The sequence below is a fragment of the Cydia splendana genome, chromosome 27, assembly GCF_910591565.1.
Source record: "Cydia splendana chromosome 27, ilCydSple1.2, whole genome shotgun sequence".
In the NCBI taxonomy this organism is placed as follows: Eukaryota; Metazoa; Arthropoda; class Insecta; order Lepidoptera; family Tortricidae; genus Cydia; species Cydia splendana.
The window spans coordinates 9,617,391-9,635,574 of record NC_085986.1 but is presented as its reverse complement, the minus strand read 5'-3'; the positions used below and the strand labels follow the sequence as shown (position 1 = coordinate 9,635,574).

At 45.4% G+C, this 18,184-nt stretch overlaps 1 protein-coding gene and 1 long non-coding RNA gene across 2 annotated transcripts in view; one reads left to right on the top strand and one right to left on the bottom strand.

Annotated features, from left to right (window-relative positions):
* Positions 1-18,184, top strand: part of LOC134803834 (uncharacterized) — a 103,878-nt gene that overhangs the window by 1,266 nt on the left and 84,428 nt on the right. The gene's annotated exons all lie outside the window — the stretch shown is intronic.
* On the bottom strand, positions 1,613-17,663 carry LOC134803631 (tRNA pseudouridine synthase Pus10). Its single transcript, XM_063776414.1, has 12 exons — positions 17,495-17,663; positions 16,637-16,836; positions 14,929-15,038; positions 12,315-12,454; positions 9,797-9,993; positions 9,119-9,232; positions 7,584-7,686; positions 6,416-6,522; positions 4,269-4,362; positions 3,623-3,707; positions 2,157-2,477; positions 1,613-1,813 (listed from the first exon to the last, which is right to left on the bottom strand). Exons 1-12 carry the CDS (start codon positions 17,615-17,617, stop codon positions 1,635-1,637), a joined length of 1,773 nt encoding a protein of 590 aa, XP_063632484.1. The 5' UTR covers positions 17,618-17,663; the 3' UTR covers positions 1,613-1,634.

The window sequence follows — 18,184 nt, the reverse complement described above, 5'->3', positions numbered from 1 at the left end:
AGCGCTGGTGGTGGAGCAAGGCGTAGCGGTAAGAGCGTGCGACTTTCAACCTGGAGGTCGCGGGTTCGAACCCCGGCTCGTACCAATGAGTTTTTCGTTCTCCAATTCTCCCTCAATTGCTCAAGGGTTAACTGGAAGAGATCTCTCAAAGGGATGGGTTCTCTTTTGTACTTGTTACTAATTGTATGTCATTTTTAATCCGAGTTTTTAATACGTCATGGCTTTTTGTACAATAAAGAATTTACTACTACTACTACTAATCATATTTACCGATTTCAAACGTCTTACCTACGCATTCACGAAGAGAAATACACACAAAGAATCACCGCGACATATTTCTAGAACTCAAAACGCCGCCGCCGATGCAATACTTCGCATCGAAGCCCTATCGCCTCTCATGGCGGCCGCGGAGCGCCAACGCCAAAATATCAGTGTCACTTTACTTTCTTTCTCTTTAGACGTGAAATGAAACAAAGTGTCGATTCGATAAATTTGTATATTAGTAGTTAGCAGGAGCTTTACATCTAATTATTATCCATCAGTCGCGGCCACGGTAGCAGCATGGCAGCGATGTCGGTGCGGGCTCGGAGCGCAGTGCGCAGTGACAGCGTCGTACGGCCGAGCTCTCAGTGTCACCACTCCTTCACCGCAGTGTCGTGGCGACCCCCTTCCCCCATCGATCAGTGTCGTTATACATTGACATTGCCATCCCCCATCGATCAGTGTCGTGGCGGCCACGGCAGCAGCACGGCAGACATGTCGATGCGGGCTCGTAGCGCAGTGCGCAGCGACAGCGTCGTACGGCCGAGCTCTCAGTGTCACCACTCCTTCACCGCAGTGTCGTAGCGGCCCCCTTCCCCCATCGATCAGTGTCGTGGCGGCCCCCTTCCCCCATCGATCAGTGTCGTGGCGGCCCCCTTCCCCCATCGATCAGTGTCGTGGCGGCCCCCTTCCCCCATCGATCAGTGTCGCGGCCGCCACCATCCCCCATCGATCAGTGTCGTGGCGGCCCCCTTCCCCCATCGATCAGTGTCGTGGCGGCCCCCTTCCCCCATCGATCAGTGTCGTGGCGGCCCCCTTCCCCCATCGATCAGTGTCGCGGCCGCCACCATCCCCCATCGATCAGTGTCGTGGCGGCCCCCTTCCCCCATCGATCAGTGTCGTGGCGGCCCCCTTCCCCCATCGATCAGTGTCGTGGCGGCCCCCTTCCCCCATCGATCAGTGTCGCGGCCGCCACCATCCCCCATCGGTCAGTGTCGTGGCGGCCCCCTTCCCCCATCGATCAGTGTCGCGGCCGCCACCATCCCCCATCGATCAGTGTCGTGGCGGCCCCCTTCCCCCATCGATCAGTGTCGTGGCGGCCCCCTTCCCCCATCGATCAGTGTCGTGGCGGCCCCCTTCCCCCATCGATCAGTGTCGCGGCCGCCACCATCCCCCATCGGTCAGTGTCGTGGCGGCCCCCTTCCCCCATCGATCAGTGTCGTGGCGGCCCCCTTCCCCCATCGATCAGTGTCGCGGCCGCCACCATCCCCCATCGGTCAGTGTCGTGGCGGCCCCCTTCCCCCATCGATCAGTGTCGTGGCGGCCCCCTTCCCCCATCGATCAGTGTCGCGGCCGCCACCATCCCCCATCGGTCAGTGTCGTGGCGGCCACGGCAGCAGCACGGCCGCCACGTCGAGCGCCAGGATGTCTGCGCGGGCGCACAGCGCGGTGCGCAGCGACGGCGCCGTGCGGCCGAGCTCGCCGTGGCACCACTCCTTCACGTACGTGCCCGCGCTGGTTCGGATGCTCAGGCGGAACAGGGATGGGTGATCTGCCACAAAAGTTGCATGTATTTATTCCGGTAACCGATTTCTCAGTAGGATAATTTTCTGTCAGAAATTTAATGTTTCATACAAGTTTTCATCGTTGCCTGTACTTTTCTTTGAACAGGCAATTAATCATCGAGTAAATTCTAATAAACCCAAACACAATGAGGTTTCGTTGGTTTATAATAGGTAACATACGAGTATATCAACTAAATCAAATAATGGAAAGTGGATCTGATTTAGCTTACATACACTGATAGTTAAATAAAAGTCGAGAAACGAGAAATCCAAAATTTGTACGGAAGGTTGATCGCGCCGACAGTTTTCAAATTTCAAAATAGCATCAACCTGGTACGCTATGTGCTTGCAGCGCGAGGATAGCGCGCGTCCGCGCCAGCAGCGGCCGGCGGTGCAGCACGCGCAGCGGTGTCTTCTGGTCTAGCCGGATACGGACGTCAGTGCCTTCCGTATTCTTATATAGCATCAATACTGTGTGCGTAGAGTAACACCAACCTGGTACGCTGTGCGCTTGTAGCGCGAGTATAGCGCGCGTGCGCGCCAGCAGCGGGCGGCGGTGCAGCACGCGCAGCGGCGTCTTCTGCACGAGACTAATACGGACGTCCGTGCTGGACGGCGCGTCCGTGCCGTCCGTGCCGTTCGTATTGTCATCTGCGAACAATAAAATTATCACTAAATATATTATTTCGCACTAAGATTGTTAGAATTCTTTTATATTTTTATCTTTGGCCGACAAAAGGCGAACTTATATGTCAATCTATCAGAAGTTGTGCGTGTTGTTAGCCTCCTTTCTTGCCTTAAACAGCCAAGCTGCCGGTAGTCAGGGCCGCAGAATGAGCAACCGCCTTCTGCATCTGAGTCTTGATCCAGCCACCGAGCGAGAGTCTCTCAAGATGTTGGTCGAGACTCTTCGCTATCAGACCGTTTGCCGCAACGACTATCGGAACAATGATGGTCGAATCAACATCCCACATGGCGGTTATCTCGTGAGCTAAGTCTAGGTACTTGCTGGACTTGTCCTTCTCGGCCTTCACGAGATTCTCATCATGGGGGATGGTGACGTCGACGAATACGACCCGACGTTGCGATCGATCTATCAGCACAATGTCAGGCTTATTGGTTACAATAGTCCTGTCAGTGATGATAGATCGATCCCATTAGAGCGTGGCACGACCATTTTTGAAAACTGTCGCAGGTGAGTACTTGCAGTGCGGCACTTCACGGTCCACAAGGCCGTATAGGAGAGCAAGCTGCTGGTGAATAATTCTGGCTACGAGATAAGTGTACTTGCTGGACTTGTCCTTCTCGGCAAATAAATGTATTATTTTAATTTTTAACAAGCAGAAACGTCTGCGAACGATGCTATTAAGCTTAAAATAAATTTAAAAGTGGAAAAAATTGTCTTAGGTGAGACTTGAACTCACGGCCTCTGGATCTATACTTGACCCATATGGTGTAAAGATTTGCTGGCTATGGATGAGGTCTTGCTGGCTCAGATGGCAGCGCGCTGGAGTATCGTAATTTTTCCACTTTTAAATTTAAATGTATTATTGTTTATGAAGTGGGAATTGGAAGCGGTAGACCCCGGCGGACCTTCTCTGATCAGATCGGGGAAATCCTGAAGAAAGGCCAGGTCAAGAGCACCCTAAACCGGCGAGCGTGTATGAGGAATGTTATGAAAGTGAAGGAATCGAAAGAGGTATGTCAGGATAAGTGGAAATCCGTGGGCTCTGCCTACCCCTCCGGGAAATAGGCGTAATTATATGTATGTATGTATTATTGTTGTAGACACGTACCTCCGGTCCCTTCGGTGTTGGTGTAGCTGTTGATCCTCGCGATGTCGGCCTCCGTCACGACCACCGGCGCGTCGGGCGACGCCGGCTAAAACATCATCCGTGTTAGTATAGTCTGTCAAGCCATTTCTCTCAAGTAGAAATAAGCGGCAAATTAAAAAAAACCGGACAAGTGCGAGTCGGACTAGCCCACCGAGGGTTCCGTACTTTTTAGTATTTGTTATGGCGGCAACAGAAATACATCATCTGTGAAAATTTCAACTGTCTAGGGTTCCATACTCAAACGGGACCCTATTACTAAGACTCCACTGTCCGTCTATCCGTCTGTCTGTCACCAGGCTGTATCTCATGAACCGTGATAGCTAGGCAGTTGAAATTTTCACAAATGACGTATTTCTGTTGCCGCTATAACAACAAATACTAAACACAGAATATAATAAATATTTAAGTGGGGCTCCCATACAACAAACTTGTTTTTTTTTTGCCGATTTTTGCGTAATGGTACGGAACCCTTCATGCGCGAGTCCGTTTCCCACTTGGTCGGTTTTTTTTCTTCGCATTTCGCGCTCGAAAATGATTCGCATTTGAAATCGTAAATCTGCCGCTGGACGTTGCGTATATTATTTATGACAATTTGTTGTTGGTTTACCTCGTCGGAGTCGGAGTGTGTGAGTTTGATGCAAAGGGCCTCGTACTCCTTGCACTTGCTCTCCTCGCCCCTCTTCAGTTCCGTCAAGTCATCTCTGAAACAGATATACAGCTTTTAAAAGAATATATGTGACGTTGTCAACCAAAAGGTACCACAGTGTCGGTTGTCGATAAGTTTAATTATAACCAAAAATATTACTTTGCTAATCCGCGAAAAGATAACGTGCTAGTCAATCAGCGCTAACCCGTTATACTTACTTGCGTATTTTATACACGACTGCCCAAAAAAAGAGTGTATTGTTTTCAGCGTTCATGTTTGTATGTAGGTATATATTTTTACATGCAATTAATGTTCCCACCCTCCCGCCGCAAGAATAAATACGCAAGTAAATATAACAAACCACCACCAAAAGAACAATACTCGACACGTGTTTCGCCTCTACGAGACTTCTTCTTTCCCCTGCCCTTATCCCACGTTATGTGGGGTCGGCACAACATGTTTTTCTCTTCCATTCTCCTCTGTCTTTCGTCTCCTCAGCACTCACTCCTTTCTTTCTCATATCCTCTTTCACACAATCCATCCATCGTTTTTTGGGTCTACCATACGCTCTCCGTCCATCAACATTCATCCCTAACATTCTTTTGCCTATATGGCATTCATCCCTCCTCATTACATGCCCATACCACGCTAACCTAGTACTCCTCATTTTCTCCGTTACTGGAGCTACTTTCAAACTTCCTCTTATATACTCATTCTTAATACGATCCTTTCTCGTCACTCCACACATCCATCTCAGCATTCTCATTTCCGCTGCGTGCACTCTTCTTTCATCCGCTACTTTCGACGCCCAGCATTCTGATCCATACATTACAACAGGTCTCACGATCGTTCTGTATATTTTCCCCTTAAGTTTAAGGGGCATTCGTGGATCGCAAGTTGTTCCAGAGACCTGTCGCCATTTCATCCATCCCACATTTATTCTATTTTTCACGTCTCGGTCGATGTTTCCGTCACTTTGGATCAATGACCCAAGGTACCGGAAGTCAGAGCAGACTGGTAGGGATACACCATCTAAGGCAATATGGGAAAAACTGGATAGACCACCGAAATCGCAGAACATGTGCTCCGTTTTGGTTCTGCTTATTTTGAGTCCCACACTTTCCAGCTTTTCTTGCCATTTTCCCAGCCTGCTCTGGACCTCAAGTGCATTTTCTCCGACAAGAACAATGTCGTCGGCAAACAGCATACACCAAGGTGCCTCCTCCTGTATGTTCGATGTCAGAGCATCCATAACCGCCTCTACGAGACATCTTCAGATAAGGTTGATTTCAAATTGAAACTACATGGAAATAGCGCCTTCTTGACAACTGACAATAAGTACCCTTTTGGTTGAAAATGGCACATATGTAATTATTTTTTTGTAGAAAATTTATCGTCCGAGTTTGGGCGAAGGTCTTTATTACAGTTTGGGCAAAAATGCTCGCGCTCTCGCCAATTGAACTCGCGTGTCGGGTTCATGTCTGTTAGGGTGGTTCAAAAAACATTTTTTTTTATTTTCCGACGGGGCACCCCCTTTTTTTGTTACACTTATCATGCTGATAAAATATACCAAGTCTCGTAATTATCTCAACTTTGAAAATTTTGTACGTTGTATGAAAACCAAAAAAAAAAAAACAAGTATTTATTATTCAGAATTTTATTTAAGTATTTTATTATTTCACGTATTTCAGTATCTTATCATTATTTGCACGTGTGATTTCTAAGTTTTTAAGTAGAACAACATTTTTATTTCTATTTTTTATATTTTTTCAAAAGTAAGATTTTTAGAATATCACCTAAAAAAAACATAAAAATTAGAAATAAAAATGGTTTTTCACCAAATAACTTTTAAATCACACTTTCAAATAATGTGAAAACTACTACTTACATAAAAGTCAAAAAAATAATAACTTGATTTTTTTGGATTTCATACAACTTTGAAAATTTTCAAAGTGTTTGAGCACCCCCTTGTAGTTGAGATAAGATTACAGAACTTGGCATATTTAGTCAACAGAACAAGTGTAATAAAATGAGAGGGTGCCGCTTCTTCTAGCTAGAGTTTGAATTTTTCCTATACAAACGTGAACAACCCTAATGTCTGTACTCACTTGGTAACGTGCACCATATGTTTGACGACCACCGACCCGCTAGTCGAGATCTGCTCGCACGCTCGTGCCAATTCTTCTTTAGTCAACTCGCGTCGCGGGTCCGAGATCTGAGGGTTTGCTCTCATATTAATGTTCATATTACATGTAACATAAATTATAACAAAACAGGTAAAATGACCAAGTGTGAAAGTACGTAGGGGGCTGTCCATAAATTACGTCATCGATTTTTGACGATTTTGGACCCCCCCCCCCCCATAATCATCCAAAAATCATGCTTCAAATGACCCCATTTCCTCCTACTTCATGCTACCGTCATCCGATGTCCAGACCCCCCCCCCCCCCCTAATTTGAAATGACGTAATTTATGAATAGCCCCTAGGTATTAACGACCTATCTTTTTCCTATGAAAGTGTGACAAGAGGGAAGGGGGTTTAAAAAAAACCGGTCAAGTACGAGTCGGACTCGCACACGAAGGGTTCCGTACCATTACGAAAAAAACGGCAAAATCACGTTTGTTGTATGGAAGCCCAACTTAAATATTTATTTTATTCTGTTTTTAGTATTTGTTGTTATAGCGGCAACAGAAATACATAATCTGTGAAAATTTCAACTGTCTAGCTATCACGGTTCATGAGATACAGCCTGGTGACAGACGGACGGACAGCGGAGTCTTTAATAATAGGGTCCCGTTTTATCCTTTGGGTCCGGAACCCTACGTGATGTTATGTAATTAATGGACGGCCGACCCCTAAAACCCTGTATCGGTTTCGAAAGACCTGGATTCGTAGGTAACATGCCAATCGCTAACGCTACGTAGCGAACGAAACGCAACTGTCACTGCCACACTAATATGGAAGAGTGATAGAGAGACACAAAGCGATTCGATGGCGAAGCGCAAGCGATCGTCACCTTGGCAGGCGTGACTCACCCCGCGATTTCGACGCTTTGCTACAGGTAGCTAAAAGTACATCCGTTCCACACCAATTTTGGTGGCTAGCCATAAGCTGCGCGTGGCGCTGTCTCCACCTAGCGGCCATATCTGTGCTGATCGTAACAGACGCGTTGTGTTAGAGAGTGAGTCTTCTGTACCTAGTACTATTATTTATTCTGTGACCTATGGCTAGGCCGCCTGTACTGTAGTCCATCGAGAAACACTCGCAGGCCTCACCTCTATCGCGAAGGGCCGCCCCTCGCCCAGGCACCGCACGTCGACGTCCTCTCGTCCCGCCGACACGAACTTAAGGCGGTGCTCCATCTCTTCAGGCGCCAAACTATTAAAATGAATTTATTTCGAGTTTTAATTTAAGGACAATTGCATCCGTATTAAAATTATATTTATTTGGGACGAAAAACAGTAACACACAGGATTTAGACACAGAAATAGGGTATGTACAAAGTATGAGACCAACCATTTAGACGGCTCGCGAACTCGCATGGGATTTTAGTTACATTGCGGACTGTTGGTTACGTCCAATTCAACCGACCGATCAAAACCCGCAGTGTAATGAAACTCGCATCGTCTAAATGAGCCCTTATCCTATTACTTAGCCTCCACCGGCCGGCTGTCCGTCTTTCTGTCAGGCATAATCATTATGATTAAATTGTCGGTGGAGTAATGTAATCGACAATCCTTTCTTTCTTGGGCCAGGCTTTTAATTCCCTCATAGGACTAAAGAGAATTTAGTATAGAGGCGTATTGTCAAAGTTGTAGTTACAATACTGCCATCTTTCGACACAGGATTAAAACTTTTGACTTTGATCCTTGTTCTTTCACTGATGTGTTTAAATTGTTAAATATCAAAAGGTCTCGCCATCTCCACGAGTATAGGCCAACGGTATGCCACCATCTTTTCGAGCATACATTTTTAGGGTTCCGTATCCAAAGGGTAAAAACGGGACCCTATTACTAAGACTCCGCTGTCGCTGTCCGTCTGTCTGTCACCACTGTCACCAGGCTGTATCTCATGAACCGTGATAGTTCTGTTCTGTAGTAGGTTCTGTTGCCGCTATAACTACATGCAAATACTAAAAAGTACAGAACCCTCGGTGGGCGAGTCCGACTCGCACTTGTCCGGTTTTCTTGATTTCCGGGGCACGTTTTTTTCTAAGAGTTTATTTATCTTATACGTAGGTACCTATTATATCTTTTATACGACGCATTGTTATATACTTGGCTCATTTGTAATTCTAGTCAGTCTCGTCTCTTTAATCCTACCTTAATGTTTACAAAAAGCTATCGTCCCATATCAGGTGTCCGAACATGTTGCCTTTCATACAAACAGCAACACTCTTAGGGTCTAACCCGGGGTTAACCGGTTAAATCTGGCGTTACCATGGTTACCGGTACAATTTGACATTGGGTTAACGGTTTAACAGGTTAATTAGTTAGTGTGATGGTGCAAGTGGCGCTTAGGGGCTATTCATAAATTAAGTCATTTCAAATTGGGGGGGGGGGGGGGGTCTGGACATCGGATGATGGTAGCATGACGTAAGAGGAAACGGGGTCCTTCGAAGCATGATTTTTAGATGATTTTAGGGGGGGGGGGGGTCGAAAATCGACAACACTAGATGACGTAATTTATGAACAGCCCCTTCGGTGGACGTTATACCTTTTGTAATAAGGTCCACCAATGGACAGTTAACATTGTGGGCGATGGTATTTGTGGAAAGGCCGTCAGCTGGTCACATGAACAACAGTCTTACTTGTACACGTCGGCGATGGGGTGGAAGATGATTTCTTGCACGGATGACTCCATCATCCTCTGCCCCCGCACCAGCCACGGGGTCTGGGGCAGCTGCCGCGACAGCTTTATATACCTGTAGCAATTTTACGGCTTATTGTACAAGATGGACAGACGAACTTGTTAAGGTCGCCGGAGGACGCTGGATGCGGGTCGCTTCCAACCGGTACTAATGGAGCAAATATACAGCGGTGTAATGTCAACCAACCGTTAGGTCAACCAGAGATATATAAGTTGGTACAGTCACCTGCAATAATATGTTACTCTTCGAAGGCCGCAAAAATATGTGACTCGCTCTTATGGCTCTACAAATAAGATCGTGTCAGACATTTTACTGCCTTCGTTGTGAAACATATTATTGCAGGTGACTGTATAACAGGAAAGGAATGATTAAATATGAAATGATTTTTTTTATTGTCACAAATACACTTTTCTTCTACATTCTGTATATCGTATATCTACATTACATTAAGGTTAATGATATAATTACACAAAAATTATTTGTAATATTATTATTCTTTGAATGTAAATTTACAAACCGACCTGTAACGATGTTGTAAATAAATATTTTCTTTATAAGTAGTTGCCGATTTCCCCACAGTGTTTTACTAAAAATAACCTACTATCTAGGTGTTCTCACCGTCCCCCGATATACAGCGGCGCCCTGGCGGCCGCGCACGCGACCGCGCGGGCGGCGGCGGCCGGCGCCTGCAGCCGCAGCTGCGGCAACGTCGCCGCCTCTAACGCTAGCTCCGCGCCGCGCCGCGTCACATCGACGGCGGGACGCTTGTGCGGGGCGAACGAGGAGGGAGATATGCTTTTGAGGACCTCTAGTTCCTGGCAAATAATAGTTATTTGTACAACAAGAGATCAAAGTTTGATATTTCTTCGAGTGCTTATTTTGAGTCCCGTGCAAGCGAAAGATTCTATAATAGATTCACGAGCGTAGCGAGTGAATCTAATTTAGAATCTTGAGCGTAGTAAGGGATTCAAAAGCGCACGAGATGTAAATAACTTTGATCTCGTGTAGTACACAAAAATTTTCACCCTAAGCAGTGAGAACATACCTAGAGGGACAGAGATAATAGAACCCACATATCGAACTTGTTGAAATGACATTTGACTATAAAGGTCACTTGAATGTCATTTTGTCTCACTCCGTGAGCAAAATGCGATTTTGCTCACTGAGTGAGACACTTAGTGAGCAAAATGCGATTTTGCTCACTGAGTGAGACAAAATTACTCAGTGAGCAAAATCGCATTTTGCTCACTGTTTTTAAGAAGCAAAGTACCCTTGTTCGAGCTGCTGAGGTGAAAAGTATATTTCAACATTAATTTGAATATATTTTTATTGAAGAATAGGGAATATTACCACAGGGCGGACACGCCATACATCAAAAATCATTTGCGTTTATATGTGTGCGCGGCACGTCTGTACACGCGTCATTGTGAATGTGTGGGTAAGTCGCTTTACTGAGAGGACGCCAGAAGTCCGCCAGATTCATGTCGCGGGGCGAGGTAATGCGAGTCGGGGCGGGGCGGTGCGTGGCCGTTCTGTATGATAATACTATTACTTATTTTGTGATATTACGCAAAACTTTGCGTAGAGGACGTCATTTGCACAACCACACGAAAATCGAAAGTTTGGTTTCTGCCTCTCTATCACACACTTGCTTAAATAGAGAGGCAGATAACGAAATTTCGCGTTTCGCGGTAGGCCACCTGTAAACAAACCGCCTTCATGCATCAATGTCATAGTGAAAACTTGTCATAAAACTAAGGCCGAATATGTATAAGTTACTCTATGGTTTACTATGTGCACTAGTGCTGCACTCTGGCGGCAGAACATTGCAGTAATACTCCCTATTAAAGCGATAGGAGACGACCGCTTCCGTGACCGCCGAAACGAGCAGACGAATTGCCTGATGGTAAGCAAATATCCTCGTCCATGGACACCTTTAACATCAGAGGGTTTGCGTTTGCGTTGTCGACGTTTAAGATCGGAGTACGCTTTTCTTGATGAATGTTGGGCTAGTATATAAATATATGACTTTTCTATAGTTAGTTTTTATTTATCATTAGAGAAAGACTACGCGATCTTGACGTGTCTTTTAATTGAAAAATGCTTTTTAAAAATCAGTAACTAATTTATGAAAGCAAAAGAATGTAAATAATCGTATATGATTCATAATTATTGTTACATATTTGCCGTAACTTATGTTTCAAAAGTGTTTTTCAATAAAAATACACATCAAGATTGTTTACCTTTTATCGAATGCTAAAAAAACGAACTATAAATAGGAAAAAAAAAACTATTATTTACCTGAACATCGTCTGGGTACTCGTAGTGTAGGGTCAGTAACAGCGGACACACGGCGCCCGAGTCTAGGGCCAGGCCTAAGTGGCTCGCCAGGCGGGTGCCGAAGGACCATTTCCAGGCTTCCTTCAATGACGTCACACTATATAAAGTGAAGTAAGTTTATTATTTACCTGAACATCGTCTGGGTACTCGTAGTGTAGGGTCAGTAACAGCGGACACACGGCGCCCGAGTCTAGGGCCAGGCCTAAGTGGCTCGCCAGGCGGGTGCCGAAGGACCATTTCCAGGCTTCCTTCAGTGACGTCACACTATATAAAGTGAAGTAAGTTTATTATTTACCTGAACATCGTCTGGGTACTCGTAGTGTAGGGTCAGTAACAGCGGACACACGGCGCCCGAGTCTAGGGCCAGGCCTAAGTGGCTCGCCAGGCGGGTGCCGAAGGACCATTTCCAGGCTTCCTTCAGTGACGTCACACTATATAAAGTGAAGTAAGTTTATTATTTACCTGAACATCGTCTGGGTACTCGTAGTGTAGGGTCAGTAACAGCGGACACACGGCGCCCGAGTCTAGGGCCAGGCCTAAGTGGCTCGCCAGGCGGGTGCCGAAGGACCATTTCCAGGCTTCCTTCAGTGACGTCACACTATATAAAGTGAAGTAAGTTTATTATTTACCTGAACATCGTCTGGGTACTCGTAGTGTAGGGTCAGTAACAGCGGACACACGGCGCCCGAGTCTAGGGCCAGGCCTAAGTGGCTCGCCAGGCGGGTGCCGAAGGACCATTTCCAGGCTTCCTTCAATGACGTCACACTATATAAAGTGAAGTAAGTTTATTATTTACCTGAACATCGTCTGGGTACTCGTAGTGTAGGGTCAGTAACAGCGGACACACGGCGCCCGAGTCTAGGGCCAGGCCTAAGTGGCTCGCCAGGCGGGTGCCGAAGGACCATTTCCAGGCTTCCTTCAGTGACGTCACGCGATCTGAACAAAAAGAAAAGTTCACTAAATAAAGTTTTTGAAGTGAAAACTTCTTCAGCGGCGCTGGGGACTTTTTGAGGTGGGGATAAAATGATAAACTCGAGACAGCGTAACGCGTAACACGTAACGCGCTGACGACATGTGTGACGGATAATGTTACCAAAAATCTTTAGTCATAACGTATCAGAAGTATCGCACTTGTCCGTAGACGTAGCTAGTAAACAAGTAAGCCAAGAGGATTGTTCATTGTTCACCTGTGTCATACTCCGGGAACTTGTCTCTGATGGCTAGTTGCATGCATTTCTCCCGCACGATGGTAGCGATGGGCGCGGACAGCGCGCAGGCGAACGTCGTGCAGACGTAGCTAGTAAACAAGTAAGCCAAGAGGATTGTTCATTGTTCACCTGTGTCATACTCCGGGAACTTGTTTCTGATGGCTAGTTGCATGCATTTCTCCCGCACGATGGTGGCGATGGGCGCGGACAGCGCGCAGGCGAACGTCGTGCAGACGTAGCTAGTAAACAAGTAAGCCAAGAGGATTGTTCATTGTTCACCTGTGTCATACTCCGGGAACTTGTCTCTGATGGCTAGTTGCATGCATTTCTCCCGCACGATGGTAGCGATGGGCGCGGACAGCGCGCAGGCGAACGTCGTGCAGACGTAGCTAGTAAACAAGTAAGCCAAGAGGATTGTTCATTGTTCACCTGTGTCATACTCCGGGAACTTGTTTCTGATGGCTAGTTGCATGCATTTCTCCCGCACGATGGTGGCGATGGGCGCGGACAGCGCGCAGGCGAACGTCGTGCAGACGTAGCTAGTAAACAAGTAAGCCAAGAGGATTGTTCATTGTTCACCTGTGTCATACTCCGGGAACTTGTGTTTGATGGCTAGTTGCATGTATTTCTCCCGCACGATGGTGGCGATGGGCGCGGACAGCGCGCAGGCGAACGTTGTGCAGACGTAGCTAGTAAACAAGTAAGCCAAGAGGATTGTTCATTGTTCACCTGTGTCATACTCCGGGAACTTGTGTTTGATGGCAAGTTGCATGTATTTCTCCCGCACGATGGTAGCGATGGGCGCGGACAGCGCGCAGGCGAACGTTGTGCAGACGTAGCTAGTAAACAAGTAAGCCAAGAGGATTGTTCATTGTTCACCTGTGTCATACTCCGGGAACTTGTGTTTGATGGCAAGTTGCATGTATTTCTCCCGCACGATGGTAGCGATGGGCGCGGACAGCGCGCAGGCGAACGTTGTGCAGACGTAGCTAGTAAACAAGTAAGCCAAGAGGATTGTTCATTGTTCACCTGTGTCATACTCCGGGAACTTGTGTTTGATGGCAAGTTGCATGTATTTCTCCCGCACGATGGTAGCGATGGGCGCGGACAGCGCGCAGGCGAACGTTGTGCAGACGTAGCTAGTAAACAAGTAAGCCAAGAGGATTGTTCACCTGTGTCATACTCCGGGAACTTGTCTCTGATGACTATTAGTTGCATGTATTTCTCCCGCACGATGGTAGCGATGGGCGCGGACAGCGCGCAGGCGAACGTTGTGCAGACGTAGCTAGTAAACAAGTAAGCCAAGAGGATTGTTCACCTGTGTCATACTCCGGGAACTTGTCTCTGATGACTATTAGTTGCATGTATTTCTCCCGCACGATGGTAGCGATGGGCGCGGACAGCGCGCAGGCGAACGTTGTGCAGACGTAGCTAGTAAACAAGTAAGCCAAGAGGATTGTTCATTGTTCACCTGTGTCATACTCCGGGAACTTGTGTTTGATGGCAAGTTGCATGTATTTCTCCCGCACGATGGTAGCGATGGGCGCGGACAGCGCGCAGGCGAACGTTGTGCAGACGTAGCTAGTAAACAAGTAAGCCAAGAGGATTGTTCATTGTTCACCTGTGTCATACTCCGGGAACTTGTGTTTGATGGCAAGTTGCATGTATTTCTCCCGCACGATGGTAGCGATGGGCGCGGACAGCGCGCAGGCGAACGTTGTGCAGACGTAGCTAGTAAACAAGTAAGCCAAGAGGATTGTTCACCTGTGTCATACTCCGGGAACTTGTCTCTGATGACTATTAGTTGCATGTATTTCTCCCGCACGATGGTAGCGATGGGCGCGGACAGCGCGCAGGCGAACGTTGTGCAGACGTAGCTAGTAAACAAGTAAGCCAAGAGGATTGTTCACCTGTGTCATACTCCGGGAACTTGTCTCTGATGACTATTAGTTGCATGTATTTCTCCCGCACGATGGTAGCGATGGGCGCGGACAGCGCGCAGGCGAACGTTGTGCAGACGTAGCTAGTAAACAAGTAAGCCAAGAGGATTGTTCACCTGTGTCATACTCCGGGAACTTGTCTCTGATGACTATTAGTTGCATGTATTTCTCCCGCACGATGGTAGCGATGGGCGCGGACAGCGCGCAGGCGAACGTTGTGCAGACGTAGCTAGTAAACAAGTAAGCCAAGAGGATTGTTCACCTGTGTCATACTCCGGGAACTTGTCTCTGATGGCTAGTTGCATGTATTTCTCCCGCACGATGGCAGCGATGGGCGCGGAGAGCGCGCAGGCGAACGTTGTGCAGTCGTACCTGCGAATTAATCAGGCATACCTGTGAATTATAATAAGGCGCCCTTCATTTATTACGTAAAAAGCTTTTTGCTAGGTTTGACCCCCTTCCTCTCCTATGTAAGAAAAAATAACAATAGGGGGAGGGGGTCAGCCCCCCCCCCCCTATTTTACCATATATTACGTGAGAATCTAAAGGAAAAAATGCGAATACAAAGGTACTGGAGCCAGTCTGGAGCCCGTTTAAGCTAACTCTGCACCGGGTTTGATAGTATAGGGGCTATTCATAAATTACGTCATTTCAAATTAGGCGGGGGGAGGTCTGGACATCGGATGACGGTAGCATGAAGTAGGAGGAAATGGGGCCATTTGAAGCATGATTTTTGGATGATTATAGGGGGGGGGGGGGTCAAAAATCGTCAAAAATCGATGACGTAATTTATGGACAGCCCCCTAGAGTGTGGAAGTATTATTTTGAAATGACATCATTTCATAGAAATTTAAAAAAAAACACATCTTTGTGATCTTACGTAAGAACTGTGAACACCATCTCCTTATCCCCCTTGTAAGAAAAAATAATATATGTTCGACCCCCTCTCCCCCTATCGTCTTACGTAATAAATGAATGGCGCTGAATATAAACATATTATTATAGAACTATCTAGAAATACTCTTTATAGCACATCTCAATAAAAGAAAACAATACAGAAAGAAAACAGCAACACTATTGCCAGAAAGAGATCTCTTCCAGATAACCTTTAGGTAGCAGAAATGAATGGGTTATTCCCACTAGTTACCACCAAGTTTTTACCAGTGGTAACCACTGGGAATTTTTTTCCCACCTTTTACCACTGGTCACTACTGGGAATAAAAATTCCCAGTAGTTACCACCAACTCGGGTTAGTGGTAACTACTAACTACTGGGAATTTTTATTCCCAGTAGTTACCACCAAAACTTTGTTAGTGTTAAATACTAATAAAAACAGTAGGTATGAATAGTATAAATAGTTATTTTGAATTACCTAATAAAATCACTTGAAAAATCATCTAAATGGATTATTAAATTTATCCTTAAGTACATATAGTTTTTGTACTAGTACCGGTTAAACTGTTTCAATATTTTTGGTCACTTTTAACCCCTGGAGCACCCCAGAATTACCGTAGTATGGAACTCCTATACTAGTTACCAGCACACGTGTCTGTTTAGGGCGCTCCACGGGTTAAGGGAGTTTACTAAAACACTAATCGACTTGTGTGTTGTGTCACCACAGTGGTAAAAGGTGGGAAAAAAATTCCCAGTAGTTACCACTGGTAACAACTTGGTGGTAACTAGTGGGAATAACCAAATGAATAAATTACAAACTTATTTAATTTTGAGGCAATTGACATTATACTATAGGTTCTAGAGTCAGACCAAGAGAAGTCTGCAACGGTTTTTATAACACACACACAGTGCAAGTGTTATTTATACGTCATAATTTCATAGAAGTTTGATGCCTAAAATAACACTTGCACTGCGTGTGCTATCAAAATGATGCAGACTTTTCTTGGACTGACTTCACTTTCTAGTCATTAGGCAAGTCTTGTATATATACAGGTTTTCTATAAAAGATTACCAACCCTTTCTTATCCAGTATCTCTTTGGCCATGCGGCAGCTGTCGTCCCACGTGCCCTGCTGCAGCAGACCGAGGCAGCTCATGCACACCGCACCTCGCCTCCGCTTAGCCTCCGGCTCAGAATCTGCACTGTCTGCCTCGCCGTTGGTACCGTTGTCTGTGCCATTCTCTTCATTGGAAGTTTGATCTTGTTCATCTTGATACTGGAATATTTACAAATATGTTCAAGCTTGGAGTCTTGAGTATTAAATAAAAATCGCAGATACTTAAAAAAGCTTCTAATTCAGGTTACACATAGGTACTTAAAATTGGGTTGTATGTATAAAAAATATATTTGCCTGTATGACGCGCACATGAGCTTCATACACGCAAATATATTTTTTATACATAGTTCGCTAGGCGTGTAGAGGAGGCGGGGGCGCGGCAGACAGGCCAACTGGTTTAGCGGTGTACGGTCCCGGTTCCCCTTGAGTGGTAGGAGCGCAACAAATATGATGTGGAATGTTATGCATAAGCTCTTCTAAGGTGCAGTTTTGGGGAGTATTGTTTCAGAGTGAAAAAAGTCTTCAGTTAAGATTTGTTTAAAGAAATAACTGGGAAGGACTGTATATATGAGAAGAGACAAGGTTCTGTCCCAAAATGGATCCCCAAAATTAGGAACATGGTCAAATTAACAAAAAAATTAACGGTGTAACAGCTTACGGGAGGCTCCGAGTGCTCCGACATGACAGAATTTATCGGAAGCGCCTTTTCGATATCGGATATCGGAAGGAAATAAGTTAAACTTGAGGAATACCTCCAAAAATTATAATTGGAACAGTAAGTACAATAAAAATTATAAAAAAGGATGAACGCCGATACCTTCTCCGCAGACTCTTTCACATTTTCGTATACTCGCGGATGATGCAGCCCCAAGTACCGCAGGGCACACGCGTCGCAGCACCCCTCGTCTTTACACAGCTTGTATATTGCCTTTTCGTTCATAATTTCACAAAGAAACCTTTAATTTTTACTGTGAACATGTGCTATGTGAAGTAGCTTGGTGCAATGCAAGTAAATATGAAAATACTTAAATTAGCCATGTAAATTGTACTTTATTAACTAGGACATAAGGTTTTTTTCGTAACAAATTAGAGTGAAACTGACAGCTTACAAGCTAGGTTGTCATCATGACAGCTATGTTTCGTTTTAAGCACGCGAGCAATTTTATATTTTGTAAATCATTTTTCTAGAACTATAGTTTCAGTACATATCCATATCAGTTATTGTTATTTTTTAAAATTTATATAATTTCTTAAATGTATTTATACATTATGACAATATAAAATCCGTAAATTAATTTTTTAACTACTAAATTATCGAAATACATCTGTTTGAACTGCTTGTAATGGAATGTTACAGTAATTACCAGTTTAAAAAATAAATCAGCTGATTATTTTAAGTTGTGTTAATCTTTATTAATTTTGCTAAATTTGAGTAACTGTTGATAAACACAGTAAGCACAAAATAAAACTCTTTAAAATACATACTGGTTTGATACTGGTTATCTAA